General features: G+C 38.8%; 1 protein-coding gene across 2 annotated transcripts; it reads right to left on the bottom strand.

The window, feature by feature from the left end:
* Nucleotides 1-25,427, bottom strand: CPM (carboxypeptidase M). Of its 2 annotated transcripts, XM_053463014.1 has the most exons (9): nt 25,337-25,427; nt 23,839-23,998; nt 6,619-6,716; nt 5,090-5,259; nt 4,110-4,294; nt 3,021-3,176; nt 2,171-2,323; nt 1,230-1,378; nt 1-825 (listed from the first exon to the last, which is right to left on the bottom strand). In XM_053463014.1, the coding sequence occupies exons 1-9, from the start codon at nt 25,343-25,345 to the stop codon at nt 595-597; spliced, it is 1,311 nt and encodes a 436-aa protein (XP_053318989.1). In that variant the 5' UTR covers nt 25,346-25,427; the 3' UTR covers nt 1-594. The 2 variants fall into 2 exon arrangements, with proteins under 2 accessions (XP_053318989.1, XP_053318990.1); XM_053463015.1 differs by lacking the exons at nt 1-825; nt 1,230-1,378 and having other exon boundaries at nt 2,163-2,323.
* Nucleotides 25,428-26,114: the final 687 nt, after the last annotated feature.

The following is a 26,114-nucleotide window of genomic DNA, read 5'->3' as shown; positions in this document are numbered from 1 at the left end:
TTGTGGGATTGGAAAATGCTCTTTATTTCACGTACTCGCGATAACCAGTTAGAGGAATAATCTTACTCCAACCAGTAGTCTGTATGCTATAATCATACCCAACATCAATAGACAACTTGCGTCAAGTGACGTCGGAAAAGCGCACGTACTCTGAAAATGAGTAGTCCGTAGTTTTCAGGACTGACATTTTTAGTGTGGATAGTGAAATATAAACGTGTGTGTGTGTGTGTGTGTTGAAGGGCATTTTACGTTTTGGGGCACCTGCTTAGCGAAAGACAAAAGCCATTACCTCCCCCATTACTGGGGGAAATGTGGCACATAAAATTACACATTAAGTACATTATTTTACTTTTTACAGATCCAAAAATCTGTGCAAGATGTACATATAACTTACAAATCATTGAAGCATCACAAGTGCATCAGACGGATATAGGAAACAATCATTAATAAATAATCTCTTACAAACATCTGTTAAAAAGAAATATTAAAATACTATATAAAACAGAGATCACTGTAAGAGATTCATTTGGTTGATGTGCCAGTCCTCAGGTTCATCTCATAAGGCTCTCTTGGTTCTGTTATGAAGACTCAGCCCTACTGGGATGTAAGTAGCAGCATTAACATAGTACTTAGCAGGAAGGGGAGAATATATATTTGCTGCGCTACACCGGCGTTTCCAGGTTGTGCGGTGGAACTACATAATGACGTTTCTGGTGTTGGACTGACTGTCGGGACGGTGTAGGAAAAGTCATAACTCATTGCCCAAAGGTTTTGAGACTCTGAGATGTTAACAGTCCGTGTTATTGATGCTCCTGACACGGTGACCTAAATGACAAGAAAAAATAATGATTTGAATAAAGTTGTTGCACATACTGTATGCCTTATAGTATATATGAGAAAATGTTGGATGTTTTATCATATGACTCCATGTAGTATATACACAGGTACACAACTACCATTAATTAGCCTATGGGGTGGAGAAAAGGTAGGCTTTTATATCATTTTTTAATGCTGAAAGAACATGTCCGCCCTGTTGATGCTGAATGCAGAGAAATACATTACATATATTATTGATGAAAGTTGCAAAGCAAATATAGTAATTATAGGTTTCATTTACTAATACAAGTTATAATTCAGTGGAACACATGATAACCAGGTAACGACGCTAGCATTCATGGTCTGTACCCATCCTGCAGGCAGACATTTTCTTTAGAAAGGTAGATACTTACATTGAATGTGTAGCTTCCTGGCAGAAGGAGAAAATAATACTCCCCATATTTATTGGTGTAGTAAGGGCAGATCCGTTTCCTTCCTGAGACTTCCACTTTTGCATTTTGAATGGGATTCCCACGTATATCGAACACTTGCCCTTTTATCCCTGTGAAGAAACGTAGCATGAATAACATTGATACTAAAGTGATTTACGGCCATATTAAAAAGGCTCTTAGACAAACAATTATGAAAACTCCTTTCAACTACATTCCACAATTTTTCAAGTATAAATGTTTTAATGGACACAAGCGTGCAGCAATTCATTTCCATTATTTCCAGGATCCCTTATGGCGTTTCTTTCGATCCTCTAAAAAGCAGAGCCCGCTTAACATGCTTCCATGGTGACCTGCATGAAGGTAAGTGATTGGGCAGGAAAGCAGCACGTTGAGATGCTGCTTAGAGTTTGGTTTGCTACACTGATCACTGACAAAGTATGATTGTCACGTCAAATGAGATGTGATCCATGTTTTAGTAACGCAATACCTAACATTTCAGCAATACTGGAAGTTAAAAACCACACTGCTTAATTCCCAAATATACATAGCAAATTTCTTCACTCTAACATGCAATCAGTATTTCATTATGTCTGTCAGGAGTAATGGGTATCGGTATCGGGTCGGGTCGGGTCAGCTTCGGTCCTTTTCCACTTTGTACATAGATTTAGCAATCTAATGAAGAAGATCCCCGTCTGTGAAACAGCAGGGAACCTTCTGACGCAGATTGGGGTGCAAGGAAAGGCGAGGGGCTTTGTTGTTCTGCTCATATGAATAATTAATATATATATATATATATATACACATACATATATATATATATATATATATATATATACATACACACATATACACATACACACAGTCTTTAAGCAATCAAAAAGGCCTTTGCTGGTACTACATACCCATGTGCACCTGCTTCATGTACTCTATCAGTGAAACCTTGTTTTCATTCCAATACTGAGCAAGGGTTGTCTGATTAGGATATTTACAGCATGACAATTCAATTGTAATTTCCAAACACTGGCCGTAGATGTAGTTATAATCTTGCATACCTCCTGAAACACATGGGTAACAAAGATTACATATACAGGCACCAAAACCAGACATGTGTCATTGCTTTATGGAGACCGCCAGCCCATATTATTCAAGCTTTAACATGTGGCATGGCAGAGTCACCCCAAAGGACAAATAATGGCTCCTTAACCCCTTCAGCTCTACAATTTTTTCAATCTTTAATACTGAATGGTAACTATAGAAGTAAATACAATGGATCCCTTAAGGGCACACACCGATGTGCCAGTTCATAATGTTGCATACAATTTGGCTTAATATAAAACGGGAGATCAGACAAATGATCAGGCGAATGTAAGCAGAAGAAACGCTAACAATGTATGCATGGGGTACATATGGAATGGTTGTGTAGTGTACTTGGGGGCTAATTTAGCGTTTGTGGCGCGTGTAAAGGATCTGTAGGTGTATATGGTAATAGATTGAAGTTATTTGACAGCTTTGGACTCGTAGATGGGTTTTTGTATGAGCCAAGAAACATCTCTGCTATTCAGATTGTATTTTAGAAGCAATAAACTACAAATCAGAAATAAGTTATTAATTTGGGTGAGGCACAGAGAAACATCAATAAACACAAAACAAATGACATGAGAAATACCTCTTCAATGGCTTGGGCAATTGTTAACCCATTTCAGTGGTGCACTGGGGCTATCTGTGAGAAGTTATTATTATTATTATTATTACCTTTAACTGCATACCATGTATAGCCATTAGTGATGCCATTCGAAAAACGACTTGTCGAATCGCAGATAACGCCTTGGTGCATGGTGGCATGGTTCTTAGCATACAGCTTGGCGAGGTGAATGAAAACATCATCGTCCGGAGATATTCCATTTGTAGCTGAGTCGGGAAACAAATAATTAGATTTTAGGTCAAATGAGGCAAGATTATTTATATATGAGAAGTTCTTTCCTACATTCTATATAAATTAGACACTGTACAATTCTGGTCGGAAATGAGTTTTCACTCCAAATTCCGCTTTTATTCATAAATAAGACAATGCTTTCTTCACAAATATGACTATTGATGGATACACTATGACCAAAAGTATCTGGACACCTGACCATCAAACCTATATGAGTTTTTGGACATCCCATTTCAAAACCATGGGCATTACTATGGCTTTGCCAGCCCCATTTGCAGCTATAACAGCTTCCACTACTCTGAGGAGGCTTTCACAAGATTTTGGAGTGTTTCTGTGGGAATTTTTGCCCTTTTAGCTAAACCATTTCTGAGACTAACTCTATTGCAGCAGTTTCATAAAGTGGACAGACTAGGACTAAAAAAAAAAAAAGATTTTAAATGCAGTTGCCCCACTTAACAAGCCTTTTATGCAATCTGCATTTCATTGTAAGTCCTCAAGAGTGTAAGCTTGTGGGCAGGGACCTCTTCACCTAATGTACCAGTTTGTTCTAGTTCTAGTCTTGTCATTCCGCTAGAATATATGCATTAAAAGAAGCGCTACATAAATTGTTGGTGTGATATAAAAATAATAATAATAAGTAAATCTTCAGATGCATGTGAACTTCTTAGAAAGCAAAAAATGAAGAAACTGTAGGGGAGGGTTAGATTTCAACTCCAGTCTACAGTAAAACATGAACCCTTTAAACCGTGTGTCAAACAGGAATCTACAAACTAGTGGTTGAAAAAAATTAAAACAAAGGTTCAGATACAAAATGAAAGAGCACAGGCTTTCTCATATTACAGAATTTCATAGATCTAACAAGTGCTTTTGTAGTTTACTGAAGAAAACCAGAATATCTGACTTCTTACTTGCGTTAGCATTGTCATACGGGTAGCTGGCAACCACTGCTCCGCCGTGAAAGTTAGCAGATAGGACAAAAGTCTCCTGCTTAATCCAGTCCATAACTGCCCGGGTCTCAAGTTGGATTGAAACAGCGTCTGTTCCAAAGGCATCAGGGAAATTTCTGTTCAGGTCATAGTTATTTTTATTGTACCTTGAAAAATAAAACAGCAAGATGTCAATACGTTGTTATATTCCAACCTGACTCTTGCTGATAAACTGTAATTCCAGTTTGAGTAACTGGTTTTCAGTGTGTACTGTATGTCTGTTTTAAACCCCTTCAAATCCAAATGAAGAAGCTTCATATATGTTTTTCATATAAGTTTTATATTAGCCATTGAAAGGCAGTAGAGGATACAAATGGTAGACGTTCTTTTCCATGGAACCACACGGGTTAGATTATAGATGGTGTGGTTCTGTTGATAAATTACAGGTGTACCTATGCCAACCTAATGTCATTACATTTTCATTGGTTATATTGATTATATAGGTTGTACTGGAATGACTGGGGTCATTTACGGGACCCCTGTAACATTAGGATTTTACCAAAAGGTAGATAATAGAGAATTTCACTTGGAAATTCTGTTCAGAGCTCTAGGAAATCAAGCAGACATAATGACTCTTGTATATAATAAAATTGTCTGGTAGAGATTTTATGATATTTCCAATCAATACCTTACATGGCTTTTAACCCTTAGAGTGTCAGCTGCATAGCTGTGGGTTCAGCCCTTGATACAAGTGAGATGCCCATTATTGATGGTAAAGAAAGATCAGTAGGTTTAGTAGTTCAAATGACAATTACCTGTCGGATTTGGATGGATTTGTTAAACGGTTAAACACGCTTCATTTATGGTATTTATTACTTTGTAATCTCAGGCAACATTTACAACATAATTTAATGTGACTCAAATAATTTTGACCCCATTTTTAACCCATTCGTGTGGCTTACCTGCCACCTGAGAACAGACAGTCCCGATTGCTTGCTTCAAAGCCATCTGGATTCATGGAAGGCAGTATATGTATTCTAGTGTTATTTATTAGTCTTGATATCACTGGATCAGTCTTATAATTTGTTACCAGGTACTCGACTAGGTGAAGCAGTATTTCACGGCCAACTACCTGTAATCAAAATGTAAAAAGACATACTTATCTGCTCATAAAATGAGACGTGTATCGGTTTTACCCTGTACTTCCACTTCGACTCATGTCCTATGTACAACAGCAAATAATTCGTTCTGCGTGAATGTTCACAATACTACGACCTCCACTTGGTGCATGCCAACTCCAAGTAATTCTGTGTCTTTAACAATGATTCTGATTTAAATAGCAGTTTAAAATGGCACATAATATTCTTCATACAAACCATGATTTTGTTTTTAGTGTAAATGTTTTTCAACTAAGCAGTGATCTCTGGACCTTGAGGACAGAAATTTGATGCCCATGCTGCCTTACACTGTCATGGAACCGCTTAGTTGCTTGTGATACTATTTATACACACTTTCATTTCATGTTAACCTTTCCTTGCGTTCATCCCTATAACAGGCCAGACATTCCAGTCGTCTAACTCTTCCATCCTCTTGAAAGACTACTATTGATGCCTAACCTCGTTCTTTGCATTCATGCTGTGACTGGCCCTTTTATTCATGTTAATAACAGGCAGATGGCGCAACAGCAACTTTTAAATATTAGCTTAAGTTGCTGTGAAAGATTCAAAAGTAAGGAAATAAGGTTCAGTAAACTATTGGCGTGAGTAAAACATAAGTCTTGGTTGAAAAAAAACAAACCCTTAAATATATCAGGTTTCGCATTTAGCCTTTTCTTCTGTTGATCAAAGCAAAAGCAAACACCCAGCAATTACCTAATTTCAAATAGTGGATACAAAAGGTATTTTTTACTAGACGAAACAAATACATCTAACAAGATACATTTAATGTGGGAATTACTAGGTCTAGGCCTTGGGTGGCACTTTACAAGGGGAGGCATTAAAAAGCATTCCACCACCTGCTCAGATGCCCCTACCCAGTGCAGCCCTTACATGGGTCCCAGGGGTTGTTTCTAGATAGATTTGTCGACAAAGAAGTGTTTCTGCACCTCCCCTTTCCCACAAATCCATTACTGGCCACTCAGTGCACCTCTGCAAAAAGGGGAAGCCACCCAGACAGCATCTCCTCTGTTCCTCCAGTCAAGGGAAAAGGGTCTGTCCAGAACATCTATCCTTTTGCGGAAGGGCACCATAAGCAGTAACGTAGTTGGAGCACAAATATGGCACTGTTATACTGTTTGGGGGACAAATATGGTACTGTTAAGCTGCTATATTTCCCATAAACAGCTTAACAATGCCACCCGTATGCCCAAAGATGTCATAGACAACCTGTTTGGGCATTTACATATTAAATGATGTATTTCTAACTCATACCTTTAGTCTTTCATGCAATGGAAAACATGATTTTTCCCATAAGTTAAAAAAAAACCACATACCTCATCACCATGCATGTTTGCAACATATTTAAATTCTGGAATGCCAACTGTGTGCATCTTTGGATATTTTCCTATGACAATAACCCACAGATCCCTGCCTTGAAAAAAATACAGAGGAGGCAAAATGAATAAAAAGAACAAAACACTTCTGAATGTTATTATGCTTGTTGCATTGAAGGTAGCCACTCATGTGTAAATGGCAAGTTTAGACTTCATGAGAGTTTTTTTAAGGTGTCTGATACTGTATACCCAGGATATAGAGACAAAAACATTGTAAAACAATCCAGTTTCTAATCAGGCAAAGGAAAACAATTTTCTGAGCTGTATGGAATGTAATGCAAACTATTTCTCAGTTTGAAAACACCTTTCTCAGCTTACACACACACACAGACACACACATCGGAGGGCATCCTTACCTGGACCCCAAAACTGTGGAGCTACCCATGCATGTCTTTTCTTTCCGCACATTATAAAATAAGTGAAGTTTACAGCTAACAAGGGAGAATTTTTTTCATTGAAATGTTCATGTTATTTTATGTGCACTAACCTTTTGTAGCATAGCCGCTTTTATAGTTTAGCAGTTATAGCCACTTTTTGCCTAGGGCTGTTAGAAGCGCCACTATCCTGCTGTTACTGGCAGAAACCTCTTCTGTCCATTGCTTTTAATATATATCAAAAACGTATATATAAATTGTATTTAATCAAAACGTCTCCTTATTCGAAAACCCAAACCGTAAGGTCCCATGGACTAATTACAAGGAAAAAAAGGACTATAAAAATAAATACAATAAACATATAATGCACGTCCAGAAGAATGTAGATATACTACAGAAGTGGTCAGAGAAGGGCTTCTAAAATGGTGAATGGTTTTCAAGATATTTGATAGAGACATTGAAAAGGGATTAAAAAAAAAAGTACAAGAAGGAAGCACATTCAAAAGAGAAGAAATGTTAGGTCTATGCCTAAAAGTAGAGGGTCAGAGGCTTAGATGTAATGAAGAGACATTTTACTTTACTGAGTTCAGCAGAAGTGGTAAAGATTAATGCAGTAAACATGCATGGAATAGGCATATGTCAGAAGACAATTGGCAGGCTAGAATGGTTTTTACTTGCCATTGAATGTATAATTATACTGAGGCTCTCATATTGAGAAACCTCTCTCCTATCTTCTGTTATTGTATTCATGACTAGGAAAAAGTGAGCTAATCTTTTCCAGAAGCTAAAGAGAAGACATGGGGAGTGGGAGATAATAGGCACACCTGTACAAATATTACGGGTGGTTTGTAATGATCCTCTTGTTCTTAAAAAGGTACGGTGCATTGGGACCACTGAACAAAAGCTGCTGCTTGCGATCCACTCCTGCCTGTTTTTTTGTCTAATCAATAACCTGTGACTATGAGAGGATGTTCCTCCGTCAGCTGAGAAATAATGTTGGGTGTGTCACATTCGGACGTGCAATCTGTGCTGGCTAAAATGCCTCCTACAGCCCTTGGGTTCTCTGTATCTAAAATGTAAGATCAGCTCAGCAAGGACTTGGCCAAGGCCAACACATGGTGCCATGTACAAACCTATACTGTATGTAGTGCACTTAACCCCTTAATGACAAAGCCCATACCTGTACGGGCTCAAAATGCATCGTTTTCAATGGGTTTAGGGACCGCCCATTGTCCTTAAGGGGTTAAGTTAATTCTGATGCTCATGTAAAATGACTCTCTAGCCATGCCTCCTTACAGTGTCCCAAGGTTCAGTTCAGCTATTTCAATACAAGTTGGAACAGTATGTGTAGAGTTCATGGGTTACACTCCCTCAAAAGCAACATTACTTCTTTTTATTGTGTCTGAGTGCTCAAGTCGATGGCAGATGTCATAAACCATGTCTATTGTGATTTGATGAGTTTGTCTAACCTAAATCTCCTTAATACTAGAAATAATGGTAATTCTGTATCTTGTCAGTTACTGTTTGTAACCATCTATCAGGCAGGTTTAAATGGTGCTGAGTCTGCATATTTAAGTGATGTCAGTATATAGATTTGATGGTTTTATGTTTAAAATTCTGGCATTGTAAGTCTATATTTATATATTCTAGTGTATATTTATCTTTCTATAGAAGAATGCTAAATAATATTTCATGATTTAAAAGGGGTGGCTAACAACTCAAATAAAACTGAGATACAACGTGACATTAAAAAATAAAATACGCAACTGTCAGTCAACAGTAGACAACAGGCAGGGAAAAAAAATTCTATACAGAAACCAAGAGCAGGGCAAAGACAGCCATGGGAGACAGGGCAACATTAAGTCAAAGCAGGCAAGCCCACTATCCAGTTATATAGTATCCCAAAAGAACAAGCTTAGTGTTTACTATCCATGTTACTCCAGACATTCCCTGGAAACTGTGCATAATATTGCAAGCTAAACACACAAGCGAAGGAAAATAAATATTCCTATTAGCGGCCCAAAGTCTTAATCAGAGCAGGAGGCCACAGCAGACTCCTTTGTGGCTGCGTTTTACAGTATGGCTACAAGTTGGGTGGAACAAGATGTAGCCATGTCATAAGGCAGCATTTCCTCACTGTATCCTTTATGACTGCTGATGGGTGTTAGATGTGGTTCACGTTAAGCAAAACACATTATAGTATATTTGTGTCTTTTTTGTTGAATAGAGTTAAGGGGCCATATGTCTTCTCTTCCTATAAGATGCCAGCCTGGCCATCCCGCAGAAACATAGCTTACAACGTTTTACACAAGTGTAAAACTACCCCTATCCAAATCCCATGCTAGAAACTGCGAGCATTATGGTGTTATTGCCTTTGTTCACAGACATGCCAGAAATGAAAGGTTTATCAGGAACAAACTGATGTCACTGACAGAATAATGTTTATAATTATAGCAAGCCTGAACAAAGTTCAGCTTTAACAGCAGTTTTGTGAAGCAGTAAAGGAGCATTATGGTAATGGTACTTAAATTGACCTTGTAAAGCATTTAGTAAATATACCTCAAAAGAAGAATTGGGGAAGTAAAAGTGAAAAGCACAAATTGGGAGTCTGAGCTATCATGACATCAACGCAGGGTATGAATGAGTCATCTCCAGACTGTGACCCTGAAATCCCGAGATTGGAGCAAAATCCCTAAGACTCTGAGAGTTTTCAGGTATGTCATGGCAGATTGCCTCTTCAATATTTTCTGAACGATCTGTTATATAAACAGTAGCATAAACCAATAGTTAACCTTTGCACATACTAATTTGGTTAATGTGACAAAAGAAAATGTTGCGTCCTTGAGAATAAAAGCCAAATAGGTCAATAGTTTACCCAGCTGAAAGTACTACCTACTGTACCATCCATTGTAAAGCCTGTACAGCAACTGCACTACATTGTAAAGTGTAAAGCACATTTGTTTTATAATAAAAGTAATATTTTTATTTACACACACACATACACTGATCAGCCATTACATTATGACCACCTGCCTAATATTTTGTAGGTCTTCCTTTTGCTGCCAACACAGCCCTGATCCCTCAGGGTATGGACTCCCCTAGATCTCTGAAGGTGTGCTGTGGTATCTGCCTCCAAGACTTCCACAGCAGTTCCTTTAAGTCTTGTAACTGGTGAGGTGGGGCCTCCATGGATGCATCCTGAAGCCATGTGTTCTGCAGGTAAACGACACACATGCACCCGACCATAAAGGTGATGTAAAAGAGAACATGATTCCAGCAGACCAGGCCTTCTTCCATTGCTCCGTGGTACAGTTCTTATGCTCCTATGTCCATTGTAGGTGTACTCAGAAGTTGAAAGTGTCCAAGATAACACTCAGTTCAGATATAATTTCCAGATTACAACCTTTATTTCTGGCAAGAAAAAGTACAATGCATAATCGACTACTTATGCATTTGGCAAACAAATAAAGGAGCACAATGATTTACAGTTTGTTGGAATTGGAACTTCCTGCTAGTGCCACAAATGTTTCTTAATATTTACTACCTCTACTGCGAAATGCAAACATACAAGACGAATAATCAAATCTCAACTATATTGTTACATTCCTTTGTACCCTTAATGTTCCCTACGTTTAAATGTATTGTGCATCGCCCTTTCTGATTTCTTTTTTTAAACTGGCATCCCAAATTCTAACTAAATATATCCCTTTTATATTAAAATGTAATTCACTCTTTTAGGAGCTTCCTATAAGCACACACATCACTATGCAGAAGATTCACAACTAGTACAAAACCACATTGTAGATCGGCCATTCAATTTAATTAATCCACGCTGAACAGAGTGCAGCAGACCTCAGGCGTATCATCATAATAAAATATTAAGCCGACACTGAGCCATTACAACAACACCGTTTGGGTGCAGAAAGCAAACAGATTGCTTTTTACACCCGTTTAAATCCATGACGGTTCTGGCACGTCAATTGTCGCTAAGTGTTTTTACATGACGTGCCCAGACCGTCAAATGTCATCAAGAGGGCAAAAAAAAGTACGAAGACATTTTACTCTAATAAAATAGTTTTGGTTCAATACATGCTATATGGAGAACTCTAAATACCTCGTAGTATAGTACTAAAGAACCTGTACAATAAATGCCACTATTTTAAAGCCTTGGGTGGCGTTCTCGTGACATTTAAATAAAAGGTTAGCTACATGTTTACACAGAGCTGCAGAACTACATTTTTCAAAACGTACACATATATGAAGAGATTTTTTTTAGTTACTAAAAGGTAATTACGGTATATATGTAAGCATATATTTCTCCAGTATTTCTGGAGGATAAAGTAAAAGGTCCCAGTATTCTAATCAAGTAACAATGCTTGTTTTTCTCTAGGTAAAGCAGGTCAGAAGTGGGTTATAGTACAAAGCTCACTTTGATACATGGATAGTGCCGTCGGCCCCGGTCAGATTAATATCAGCCATACTGAATGTGAACAAAGATCTAGGATTTACTTCTCCTTGTGATTAAATGGTAATTTAAGAGCAGAGAATTCAACTACTGTACATTGTGTACTATGTAGCTACCTGTGCAACAAGCAAAATCTTTCGTACAAAGGCGAAAGTGAAATACTGCCTTCCAGTAAGTTTAATTTTTCTTTAGCGATTGTCAAGGATGACACTTGGTGAAAATACAGCAGTATTGTTTTATCATATAACGATGGACAACATGGAATGCGTGTCACATAAGAACACAACACACCAGATGAATCACATCTTCCACTGGAATGTTACGGTATTTGGCCTTTCCAACACTCAGTATTCCTTCTCCATAATTATGAGGGCACTGGTTGCTTACCTTAATCTTAAAAAAAGATATATCCTGCATTATTTACTTAGACAATCTCCTAGTCCCCAACCCATTAAGGGAGACTCTTCTCACACACACACACACACATTTCATTCGGCCCCTGTTTGATTCTCTGGGCTTCGTCGTAAGCTCAGAAAAATCCATCCTCAATGCAATTGATCTGAAGGTTGCTCACTGTTCACATGAGCTATAGGAAGGTTGATGGTACTATATCAAGGCTTACACAGAGTTCTAATTTATTGCAGAGGCTTCCAGTCCTTTCTGAACAAATTCTTAGTGAGTGGTTTTTCATGGGACCATCTGGTTTCCCTAGAGCATTAGGTGGTCTTGGATCTCAAAGTCTGGTCCCTTTTGACTCTCTCATCCTTGTCTAATGCTGAAGCCTTCCCCCAGCATGTATATTACAAACTTGTTATAGCTTTTGTCTCTCAAGACCCTGGTCTCAGGAAGTTTGTAAGATGGACGCTTTCTCCTTCCCATGGACTCATCTCCAACAACTTCATGCATTTCCTCTCTCTCTCCTCCACTAAGTCATTCAGAGAATATGGGTGAACAGGGTACAGGATATGGTCCTCATTTACTGTCTCTCACAGGCTGTCCATGCCCCTCCGCTACACGGCAGCAACAGGCTCTGACTATCAAGCATTCTTAACACTCTCTCTTTTCCTATAAAACAGCCTATCTTGTCATGGCCCTTCCCCTCCTGGTAATACTGCTTCCTGTTGTGTATCAGCTTGTTCTCCTATGCTCTTGTTTTCTGGCTTCCTTGAGTAGCAACCCCTGGGGCACGGTGGGCGAAGCACTCCACCTTGGGGCCAAGAGTCCTCTGCTTATCTGGTGATATGCAATCTCTGCTTCAGGGTTCCACTCCAGTATACAATTGCAACACTGTCTGGCCATCAATAATTTGGTATCCAGCTATCTAGAGATTGATCAAAGGCCAGAAGGTTCCACTGGGCTTAACAATGGAATGCTTCTTGGGTCCAGAGGATCTTCTCGCCTCTCTCACAAGATCCATGTGGACTGCAGCAAACATAGGTCCTATTGGGACCCTTCTGAGCTAAGGGGCCCCTCAAGTCAACTTAGGTTTTCAAAGTTGATACATGCAGCATAATGTGGAAGAGCATCACTGAGAATCCAATAGAGCCTATGGACACTGTTAGGATCAGAATTAACATCCACAGGCCTAGTCCACTGCAACAGAGACAAGGCACATCACAAACAATGCACAATAAATGTATTTATTCATTCTTTGCCTTTTTAATGAATATTTTTAGATCATGACATTAATACATTTATAATATAATTAAAAAATAGTCAAATGTTTTATTATTTAAGAAAGTTTGTTGTCTCTTTCTCACTTTCACAGACCCCTCTTTTGTGAGTGGTCTAATCAGAGAGCCCTGGTATATGAGAACACATGGACCTAAACCATAAAACATACTACATATTTGTCATGGAAATCATCTAAACCTGCAACTGAGGAATCCTGGGAATTAAAGGACATTTCTAAGCAATGCATTGGAATAATGCATTGCAGAATAATCTGATATCGCATTAGTTTAAGAATGGAGCATTACAAGACAAGTATCATAATTCAGCGATATTTTTGTTTTAATCATGTATTCGATTTTGGTTTTAATGTAGAAGTGGTGGTTTAAACAGTCAAGATGGCACATTCCATACTGACGTGGTGTATATGACTAGCTCCATATGAAAATGGCCAGTGGAATAACCGACCATGTAAACTGTCCAATTCTCCTGAGAGAAATAACAGCAGAGTGGAGTAAGGTACTTGGGTGTAATAATGGATGAAGGTATTTCTTAATGATCGGGATACAGTGAAGTAACCACTACAGTGGTATTGAGAAATGGAAATGTTATGGGCTAATGATATTTCTTTGACATAATAGTGTTTTTAAGTTCTTCAGTGATGTTATAAAGCAAGTTATGACAATGGCAACAAAGGTTGAGTAAAGTACCTGCAGTTATTTCATTGCAGCATTTTAAAAGAATAAATGACTGTGCAACCAGAGTAAAAGCTTTGTCCCACGACTTAAGGCACATAAAATAACCCACGCCTTTTGTTGTTAAAACTGAATAATTAATTATATGGCACAGCTTGAGTTTCTTGTAAGAGCAATCAGGCTTGTTGCATATTTTCAACAAAACTGAGCTGTTTTGACAGTTATTTGTTATTTATTGAGCTAATAAAGCATCATCTATTTAAACACCGTAAAATCGCCTCATAAGCTGGGGGTTTAATGGGAAAGTGTTTTGACAACATCATTTGTGATTTTTTTTTGGCCAAAAAACCTTTCTGCAGTTAAAAGTTTCTTATGACAAAATAAAAGCAGTTTCTTTCAAGAAGGGCAATTCTCCAAAGCATGATTATCCTAGATAGCATTCATGCCACTTTCTACAATGCTCATTAAATCCTGTATATTAAAATAAGAGACACTTTCAATACCTTAGTGCAATACCATAAATAGTGTGGCAGGGTGATAATTAATGTTATTATCACATATGCTTCTATAGTAATGGGCAGGGAGGCCAATTGTTGAGAATTAATTCAAACTGTATATCTGGAAAAAAAAGTATAGTTAACCGGTAAAGGCATTCACTGCAAAATCTCATATGCCTGGAAATAAATGATGATAAATGTTTGTACAAAATGCAACAAAACACAAAGAAGCAACAGACCTTGTTGCATTTTATTACCAGACCTAATACTATGTAAATTAAACCAGGCTGTTTGTTGGCTTAAAGCACTAGTGACGGAACCAGGTAAGGTAGATTTAGGGCTACTTATTAAACAGTCACCTGCACATAAAATATCCATATAAATCAGACCTGTATTTACTTGTAGAGGATCCTTAAGGCATTCAACCAGTAACTCCTTGAACATGCTTCTTGTTCCCTGTTCATGCCAGTATTTTCCTTGTCAATCCAATGTGGGCTTCATTGTTTTTGTTTTCTCTCTCTAGCATCATTGTATTCTACATTTGTGATTCTGATATATCTAATGGAAAACACTTGTTTATTATCTGCTGACTTCATGCATGTAAGACAATATCATTGCATACTATACACTGAACCACGCTACTCTGTGTTTGTACATAGAGTCTCCTAAACCCTTTTCTTCTCTTACTACTTGTGTCTGTCCTCTACCTGCCTGTCAACCTGGCAAGTGCTGATGATTCATCTCATGATTCTTGAACTCTTGTTCTTAGTTAGTTATTACCTTTTATTGTTAACAGACACTGTGAGACATCACCACAACCACTGGAGGTGGGTAGAGAAATGCAAGATTTCAGAAAATGGATGCAGGATGTGATGGGGCCAATTTTATCCATCTCCACCCACTTTACATTCATTGTTTGTCTGATTCTCTCAAGAGATCTTTGACACTGAAGTGTACATTTGTCCCTACTTTTTATATGCCCTTGTTTAACTTGTGAAAACCTGTGCAGAAATGCACCCAATGCTATAGGCTAGTTGCAGGGGACTGTCTCGTAACCAAGGCAGTCCACGGTAAACAATGACTGACTGCCTAAGTCACGCGATTGCCGCTGTTATCGATAAACTGCATGGCACATTAGGTGACTGTCTCCATTTCTGCCTTGTGTTCCAATTGCTGATACAGTATCTGTGCAACTTTTTTTTGTTCAATTAATTTGTGGGGAATGGAGAGTTTGGTTTGTTGGTAGATAGGGAGATAAAAAAATTTCTTTTAAAAAAATAGGATTTGTGAATTTGGTGGGAACTGGGGGTTAATTATTTTGTTAGGTAAGGATTGTAAACCAAAAAAAAGTGATGTAAAAAAATATTTTGTGGGCAATTGGGAGGGAATTGGTTGGGATTGGGAAGGTGGTTTAATTTGCTAGGTAGGCTGGAGAAAATAACTTCAAAAAGCTCTTACAAAATAAAATGAAATTAGTAAATTGTATACAGCTGAGAAGGCACTTTCTTGGTGAAGAATCTGACAATCTCTCTGTGTACAATGACACTCTGACTGCCTTAGACATTGACCATATCTATATATGCCACCTTGAGTGTCACCTCCAGTGGAGACATTATTATTATTGATTGTTGTTTTCTATAGCACCCTGTACAAAGGGTAGACAGGACATAATAATTAGTATATCACATAACAAGATGACATACAGAAACAACAGGTGAGGAGGCATCAGTCCACTACAGCATGTTTAGACCTGGATGCCTGCCAACATGGTGGCATGCCAGTCAGTATTTAACAGCACTACCCGACTCATTTTATTCTAAGCATTATTCCTAGCACCTGGTACCTACTTACCTGGTAGAAATGTAAAACATATGGCCTTAAGCCTGCGGCTGGACATTGCAAAACAAAAACAAAAAACAAAATTTCTGGCCAATGGAGCAAAATCCCTACCCTAGATAACCCTATTCTTTCAGCAGGGATGACCAGGGATAGGTTTATAATTTTAAATGTTTTTTTTTTTTTTTTTTTTTTTTTTTTACATTTCTTTGACAACACACTGAACCACGCTGGGTACTCTGTGTTTGTATATAGAGTCTCCTAAATCCTTTTCCTCTCTTACTACTTGTGTCTGCCCTCTACCTGCCTGTCAACCAAGTGAAGGTCATCCAAGATCTCCTTTTTTGAACAACCCCCAGTTCTGCACTTCTGGAGCCAAACTCTTCAGCAAACATTTCCCAGGGAGGATTCCACCAACAGCCTCCAAAAATAACCCTCAGAGATGTTGTAGGGTCCACAGTTCCTGTGAACTAGAGGTGCAGCTGAATACACTTTTGTGCATTTAGGGTCAAACACAGTAAAAATTCATGTGATTTTGGTAAAAAATCATGTCACGTTGTGCCTCGTAACTTCCAAAAACTTATCTATGTGGGGTATTTCTGTAATCTGGAGATACAGCTGAGTAGATTTTAGTGGGTTTCTCTGCAGTAGCATGTAATCTGTGCAAACAAGCCAAAGAAACATTGAAAGTTTGGTGAAGACAAAACAATTAATGTATTAATTGGTGTGGAGATTGTTGCATGATATCCATAATGTCCAAATGCTCCTAGTGAAATGCCCTGGATTGTCTTCTCTACAAAAATGTATACATTTGTGGGGGTATTTTGAGCTGGTAAGCAGCTAAACAGTCCCATATGAGACATAGGCCATAACATTTGCCCTGCAACTTCCAAAACCCATTAAAAAACTATGCAAAGTGGGGCATTTTCAACATCAAAACTATTCAACTGAACTAGCTTGGGTTAATATTTTTCATTATTTTAATGTTTTATTCATGCTAAATATTGATCTATACATCTAAATGGTATCAAAAGAAAGCTTGATGTATAATTTGTGTGGGTGCACAAAAAATTCAAAAGAATCATGATTAAACAATGTAAAAATTCCAAAAAAATCCAAGCTTTATAGGTTTAAAATACCCTCAGTAAAGAAGGTGTTAATAAGTGCTCTTGACTAGTGCCATCCCACCACTGATACTCAAGTTTATGAAGGGAGGTGGGGGTTAATTTAGGGCAGTTATGGTTGATGGGGTGTTTAGGGTTGATTTAGGGGCAGTTGTGGCTGATGGGGTGTTTAGTGTTAATTTAGGGGCAGTTATGGTTAATGGGGTGTTTAGGGTTAATTTAGGAGCAGTTACGGTTAATGGGGTGTTTAGGGTTAATTTAATGCTGAGGGTTAATTTAATTAATAAAGTTAACTTAAGGTGCAGTTGAGGTAAAGGGGGCAAACTAAGGGGAATCTAAATCCTGGGGGCAGCGAAGATTAATCCTGTACTTATTTACAAAAAGTATTGTGTCAGTGTGCTGTGAACGAGTCTGTGAATCTATGAGGGCACTATGGGATATCTGGGGGGTATAAGGCATATCTGGGGAGGAGGGAGTGGCATATCTGGGGGTATAAGGTATACTGGAGTATAAGGCATATCAGGGCACAGTGGCATATCAGGGGGTATAAGGCATTTGTGGGAGGCAGTGTGGCATATCTGGGGGTATGTGGCATATCTGGGAGGAAGTGTGCATATCTGGGGGTGCAGGTTAGGAAATAAAAACAAGAAATGCATTTTTATCAAAGTTTTTTTTATTCTGCCGTTTGTTTTTAACATCCAGTTATTTTAAATAAATGAAAAATGTACATTTATTTTTGTATCCGATGAATCAAAAAAAATTTTCAGCCAACTAATCGATTATGAAAATAATAGTCAGTTGCAGCCTTACTGAAGACTCTGGTTAATCATGGTTTAGGAGCAGGGATTACATATGATCTCCTTGATTTTCTCACTTTACTGGAATGCACCTTTAAAAGTCAGTGCTTGTTCATTATTTCCCAAAACTGAATAATTACAGGATGCAGTGGCATGTCCCAACAACTTACCATACAAACTCCCCATCTCAAAAAAGTAAATAGAAACCTGATAATTGAAATTTAGCGAGGAGGAATTAGTTATATTTCCAAGTTGGTTTTTCACCTGGAAAAATATTATTACAGAAAGACTAGGATGCATAAACAGCAGAAACAAGGCAATCAGTTATGCCAAATGCATAAAAAATACGTTGATCCTGTAACAAGAAGAATATAGATGTGGAAATGTCTGGTGGAAATGTGGACTGGTCCCAGACCAAATGGCACCCTAGAATTTTCTTCTGTACCTCCCCTCCACCTGCACCTCCATTACATCAATGGCGACATTTATTAAACCCTAGCAGGATCGAGCAGCGAGGAAGCTTTACAGAGTACCGTGGATAGCAATAATTACTAATGCAGGGGCAGCTGAGCCAGGTCCACGTGGTGCATCACAATTAGGAACAAAAAACAATTGCTCTCTCCACTACTCTGAGCAGCTTCATGTTGAGTGCTCTGCTGCCTGCATGCCACGCTACATAACACCTTCCTGTCTCATACACTCTAACACTATATGCAAAACACACACTTTCAGTCTAACACCATATGGTAACACTGAATGCCCACTTACACACATACTCTAACACTGTACATGGACACTCCTGGCAACCCTTCCAAACAAACTGTACTTGTTCAGTCTTTTTATAATGTCACTTTTGTACTGCCATGAACTTTGACATTTAACATGCTGGGGCCTGCAGAGTCTGAGATGTAAATTTCTCTGAGCTTGGCCCAATCTGACCTTGGGGTGAATTTCCTGGGACATCCACTTTTGAATAATCTTTCTCACTGTAGAATGATTGACTTTAACAATTGTTTCTCTAAGATCATATGCTGATGTTGTTTTTCCTTGGCATCGTGTTTACACACACCTGAATGCACCAGAGCAGGGAACTGATAAAACTTTGGCTTCTATAGAGGTGGTCGCACTTGCTGATCATCAATTAATCAAGGGACATTCGATTAGCAGCACCTGTCTGCTACTTAGCCAGAATGTTACGAAGAGTGATCAGATGAATTGCAATGTCCCTCTTTGCCATGAAAATGAAATTAATCCCCAAAACACATTTCCACTTGCATTTCAGTCCTGTCCCAAAAAAACCAGCTGACATCATGGTAGTGATTCTCTCGTTAACACGGGTAAGAGTGTTGACGTGGACAAGGCAGAAGATCACTGTGTTATGCTGATTCGGTTAGAAAGGAGGGTGAATTGAATTAATTCTTCTTCCTCTGTTAACCACAGTTACCTTCAAGGAAACATGTGCTGTCATAATTGCTTTGCACAAAAGGGGCTTCACAGGCACGGATATTGCTGCTTCAAAAAGAGAGGTTCTTTTTTATTAAAGTCCAGCAAGCACGAGTCTCCTAAAGTTGATTCAACTGTGGGATCAAGGCGCCACCAGTGCCGAGCTTGTTCAGGAATGGCAGTAGGTAGGTGTGAGTGCATGCACAGTGAGACTTTTGGAGAATGGCCTGGTGTCAAGAAGGGCAGAAAAGAAGCCACTTCTCTTCAGAAAAAAACATCAGACTGATATTCTGCAAAAGGTACAGGGATTGGACTGCTGAGGACCTGGGTAAAGTCATTTTCTTTGATTAATCCACTTTACGATTGTTTGGGGCATCCCGAAAAAAGGTTATCCGGAGAAGACAAGGTCATGCCAACAGTAAAGCATCCTGAGGCCATTCATGTGTGGGGTTGCTTCTCACCCAAGGAAGTGGGCTCACTCACAATTTTGCCATCAAGAGCAACTTCTCCCAACCATCCAAGAACAGTTTGGTGATGAACAATTCCTTTTCCAGCATGATGGAGCACATTGTCATAAGTGGCTTGGGGAACAAAACATCGAAATTTTGGGTCCATGGCAAGGAGACTCCCCAGACTTTAATCCCAAGGAGAACTTGCGGTCAATACTCAAGAGGCGGGTGGACAAACAAAAACTCACAAATTCTGACAAACTCCAAACACTGATTATGCAAGAACTGGCCCAGAAGTTAATTGACTGCATGCCAGGGCGGATTGCAGAGGTTTTGAAAAAAAGAACACTGCACTGCAAATATTGGCTCTTTGCATAAACTTAGTGTAATTGTCAATAAAAGCCTTTGACACTTATGAAATGCTTGTAATTGTACTTCAGTATACCATAGAACATCTGAGAAAAATATCTAAGAACACTGAAGCAGGAAACTTTGTGAAGACCAACAGTGTTATTTTCAGAACTTTTGGCCACAACTGTACTTTTTTTTACACAGAACTGTAATAAATATATATATATCGTATTTGCTTGAATATAAGACAAGGTTTTTTCAGAAAAATACTCCTCGTTGTCAAGGTTGTCTTATAATCGGACCTCAAATAGAGGTCTGACTATAAGACTAAGATCCAGATCTCCCGTAGCGCTGCAGGGGACCTGGATCCTCCTCTCTGGCAACCTCCTCTGCTTTTTGGATTTAACCCTTTGTTACCTCGCCTGGCTTCTACATGTTCATTTGTTTCCTGCTAAAACGGACTACCCAGTTCCCCGGCTCACAGCTTGCCGTGACAGTAAGGAGGAGAAAGGACAAATGTACAGAGTTTGCCTTCAGGGATAAAAGTTCCCAAGACCCCCCTGAATAGACTGTAGCTAACAGGTATAAAAGTACTAGATTGACAACAACAATTAGTACTCAATAACCCTGCTTTAGCATGCATAGAAACTAATTCAACTTAATTCAAGCAGAGAATATTGAGATGGTCTATAGTGTAAGGGGGGTAATTCTATTTTCACTAAAAAAAAAATAAACACACAGACGGCTCTCTCCTCCCCAAACCTAAAAATAAATCTGTATAATGAGACCAGCAACACATTAAGTAAAACTGGAAAAACTTTGAATTCCACCCTAACAGCAGGTTTTTCTGGATATATGGCTTTGACCTTTTTCTAAAGAATATTGTTTGAAACTACTCTGCTTTATGTGTACAAACACCAGCTTCCTTGTATATACACAATGTTCTAAATTTACTGTGCCTATGAAATCTGACATTAGAAACAGCCATGGTAAAATCACCAGATTTAGCAGAAACACAAGTTTTTTTCTAAAATTAGAAAGTCATCTAAGCACAAAGGTTTACCATCTAAAGCCACAACCTCAGTTGGACAAAGTACATTGTCAATAACAAAAAGCTGTGGTGGTTATATATTTTAAAGCTTCGGTAATTTGTATTTTGTCCATATGTACATCAGCATAACTGGAAATGAATGCACCTATGTGGCGGATGGACAGCTGATTTCAAGAATATTACATATAGCGTTAACAATGGACAGTATGGAAAATAAACCATTACTTCTGAAATGGATCCATGTTCGACGAGTAGTGTGGAACCAGATGTCTTTTTGTTAACATGTCAAAATTGTGGTTGGGAGTGGCGGCTTTTAACACTATTGAACCTTGGAATATTAAAAGACACAGCTATGATCTCGTTGAGGGCCTGAGAATATCTGATGGTGGTGCAGGTTACTGGCATAGCATTGTCCTTCTTACAATTTATGTGTTAGTATTCCAAACAGGATTTTTTTTTAAATTCAGATATGATTCCAGGATCCTTGATATTGGCTGTACAAGTATATATATATATATATATATATATATATATATATATATTAGGGCTGCAACTAACGATTATTTTAATAATCGATTAGCTGGCCGATTATTAATGGATAAAAAAAATGAATTTTTTTTTTAATTTAAAATAATGTAATAAAAAACTTACAATTTACACATCTCCTTATCGCAATGGCATTTCTCTATTCACCTTCTTATTTTACCGACATAATAATAAAAGCTACAAGAACCCAAACACAGTGCTTCTCAAACTAGGTTTTAATACAAAGTTTTTAGTAAATATTAATTAATATGTTAACTATTTTTCATGTTTAATAAAAACATGAGAAAAAAGCCTTGTTTATATTTTCTTTTATTTACCAAACTGCCCCAGTTATGCACATCTGACCCCCAGCTTGCCACTCTGCCCCCAGATATGCCTTATACCTCCTTTATGACAGCGATTCCACTGTGCCCCCTGATATGCCACTGTGCCCCCGATATGCAACTGAGCCCCATGATATACCTTTTACCCCCAGATATGTCTTATGCCCCCCTGATATGCCTAATATCGATATGCCTTATACCCCCTATATGCCACTGAGCCCCCCGATATCCTTATAACTTCCAATATTCCACTCTTTCCATTTATGACTTATACCTCCCTATATGCCACTGTGCACCCTGATATGCCACTCCGCCCCCCATAAATGCCCTGCACCACCCTGAAATGCATTATACTCCCTGATTCACCACTCGCCTCGCCCAGATATGCCACTCTGAAATTCATTATACCCCCATATACCACTCTGCCACCTCCCCCCCATATACCACTCTGCCTCCCCCCCCATTCACCACTCTGCCTCCCCCCCATTCACCACTCTGCCTCCCCCCCATTCACCACTCTGCCTCCCCCCCATTCACCACTCTGCCTCCCCCCCATTCACCACTCTGCCTCCCCCCCCATTCACCACTCTGCCTCCCCCCCATTCACCACTCTGCCTCCCCCCCCATTCACCACTCTGCCCCCCCCATTCACCACTCTGCATCCTGTCAGCAACGGAGGTTCACAAGACACCAGGGAGTTGGGTAGAAAGGCAGAGTGGTGTATGGGAGGGGGATGAGGCAGAGTGGTGTATGGGAGGGTGGCTCCCATACCCCATAGACTTCAATACAAAGGCCCTGACTGAAGGGCAGGGCAGGTTCATAAAGGCAGGGTAATCCAGGTAACAAGGCCCAGCTGGATGTATGGATTAGGGCTCAACCCAGGTAACAAGGCACACCTGATCCTAGTAATGAGTTCTGAGTGCTCCGGAGGGCGGAGGGTGGCCACTAGTGGTAGCAGATTTAAATGCCACAGGTATAAGAAAGCCGTGGTTCAGGCAGCGAAAAAGTGGTTCCTGACAATTTACTAATAAAAAACGTTTTTCTTATTGAGTAGTCTTATATTCAGGCTTTTTTTTTCTAAATTAACATTAAAATTTTGGGGGGTTGTCTTATAATCGAGCACATATGGTGTATATAAATATACACACTCCTTCAGGAGAGGTGATGAAACACTTTGGTTTTTATATATATATATATATATATATATATATATACATACATATATACATACATACATACATAGATAAATTCTCACAGACATCTCTTGAAGTCTCTTTAAAAATATTTAGTTAGTGCTTAGAGCACTAACTTTAACAGAGTAAATCCCTGACTATCGCTTGGTGACTAAATCCACTTACAGACAACCACAACAAAACAAAGCTTTGCATTCTAATTCCAATAAATTAATGCAGCTCTTTCTGGTTCCTATTGAACCTCTCACATTGTCACAAGAAAAGATTATATATATATATATATATATATATATATATATATATATATCAAGGTGTGTGGAGATTACTGTAGTTTAGTCACCTTACCTTCCACGGATTTCCCAATACTGTGGAGATATGTTATAGATGGGAAGTTTGCGTTTATTTCCCTCAAAAAGGATTCCACTGCATGAGTGTTGTGGTATACGAAATCTAGGCTTGACACAAAGGTTGGCAGCACTCCCAAAAACATGCAGCATTTCAGCACCTGCATAAAAAAAACACATTTATTTACCAGGTACCAGGGGGGTGTAGCACACGGAAAAAAAAATATCACTCATCACATCTGTAATATACTTAAAATTAAGTTAAAACTGTGCTACATTTTTTGCCCCATTTATTCCCTGTAATTCACGTGTGTGTGTTTTTTTTGTAAGGAAAAAGTACAGCTGGTGTGCTTGAACCTGCCTTTTTAGATGGGAATACATCGAAATGCATATGGATGTTGGGCTCACCTGTTTTTTAAATGAAATAGCAACTTTTAAAATTGCATTTTTTTACTTCCAGAGAAGCTAATGGCAGTGGATACAACATTATTTCCATAACAGAACATAAGAAATGTTCCATTGTGTTGGTTCAGAAATAACAAGAAAAGTGCATCAACTAATTTAAATTTAACAAGGAACGCATTATAGTAACTGCACAGTTATTGGCAGAGTTAAACGAAATTGAAATATACGAAAAAGAAGAATAAGTTAGATGAGGATGTGATATTAACACAAGCTTTACATCTGAAAATATCCATCACATTGCATTTCTAATGCTCACAATTGTGAACAATTCAAAAAAGTGTTTAGTTTTATAATGCAATAGCAGTGGTTTCTTGGGACGAAAAAATAGCTTTTGTTACAAACTACAACTACTACTCTTAAAAACAAAGTCTCCCATATTGATGCGTTTCAAATGCATACCCGCAAGTTTTTTTCCTAGAACCCATCTCTCTAATACAAAATAATTGGTTTATGCAGCATATTAGAGTAATACTTTTGAAAAAAGGCACTAGGTGGATAGATGCCTGTACACATACATCCAGAACAAGAAATAAATATAGGACTACTGTGAGATGGTGCTATTAAACTTTACATCATGACATGTTTATATGTACAAAAAATAATATATTTTATTTTAGTTCAAAGATCAGATACAAATGTAATACTTAGTCCTCTACTTCTACTATTGGTTTGTAAGATAGTATTGTTGCTTGTGATTCTGCCTCCATAAAACAATAAACATTTAACCCACACTAACATCACTAATCATAGAAAAACATTTAAGAACATTAATATCTATCAGATTTCTTCATATTGTTAATCATGGTACACACACACGTTAGTTGTTATTAATGGTTAGACTATTACAGATGCAAATAGCCGTGTGAGTATTAACTGAAAACACAGCATGCTTGGTAATATTTGTGTGGTTACATTATTAGCCAATAATCTGAGAAAGGCATAAGTAAGGAAATAAGGTTCATATGAGTAAGGAAACATCTCTATTTCCTGGAAAGTTACTTTCAATTAGTAACTAGTCCAGCTTTCGCCATTACCCAGAGCATTTTCTTTGGTGCTGCTCCTCTGCAAAGTTTCTCTGTTTAGCAAAGTGTTCTGCTCAGTCCCCACTCTCACACTACTGGTCCCAGCAGCGGCTGCCTCTTCCCCCTGTCCCTGGGACCCCTCCCCTGGTTCACACACCACCTCCCAGGCAGACCCACAGGGTGTAAGGGGCAGCCCTCCTCACCTCACTCTGCATTACAAGCAGTGCTCTGTACCCAGCGCCACCTAGTGGCGAAACACACCTATGTCTGATGAACGTTTTCCTCAGGTGTGTGTGTGTGTGTGTGTGTGTGTGTGTGTGTGTGTGTGTGTGTGTGTGTGTGTGTGTGTGTGTGTGTGTGTGTGTGTGTGTGTGTGTGTGTGTGTGTGTGTGTGTGTGTGTGTGTGTGTGTGTGTGTGTGTGTGTGTGAATGTACAGAAGTCCACACTACAGGTGTTTTAACTCTGCGTGGACAGCCAGGGGTTAACCGGTTGGAGGATACAGTGATGGCACTTTCACTAAATGGGTGAAAATGATGCATATAGTTTAGTATAAAGTGCGCAGCACTTTATTTCTTTGTTTTAAGTACCGTATTGGCTCGAATATAGGCCGCACTTTTTTCCCCCACTTTAAGTTTTTAAAGTGGGGGTGCGGCCTATATTCGGGCTCTAGCGCCCGACGCCCGGGACATGCAGTCCCGGGCGCCGGGCAGGCAGCGGGGTTAAGATACAGATCCCCCGCAGCGGTGCAGGGGACCTGCATCCTTCTCCCCGATACGCTCAGACAGCCTC

The sequence above is a fragment of the Spea bombifrons genome, chromosome 4 (assembly GCF_027358695.1).
Source record: "Spea bombifrons isolate aSpeBom1 chromosome 4, aSpeBom1.2.pri, whole genome shotgun sequence".
NCBI classification, from domain to species: domain Eukaryota; kingdom Metazoa; phylum Chordata; class Amphibia; order Anura; family Pelobatidae; genus Spea; species Spea bombifrons.
This window is presented reverse-complemented; position numbering and strand designations above follow the sequence as displayed.

Excerpts from the sequence above, each read along its gene's own strand:
- CPM (XM_053463014.1), bottom strand. Across the intron at positions 5,260-6,618 it reads CAAACATGCATGGTGATGAG|GTAGTTGGCCGTGAAATACT; the intron begins GTATGTGGTTTT and ends TTTTGATTACAG. Across the intron at positions 1,379-2,170 it reads CATGAAGCAGGTGCACATGG|GGATAAAAGGGCAAGTGTTC; the intron begins GTATGTAGTACC and ends GTTTCTTCACAG.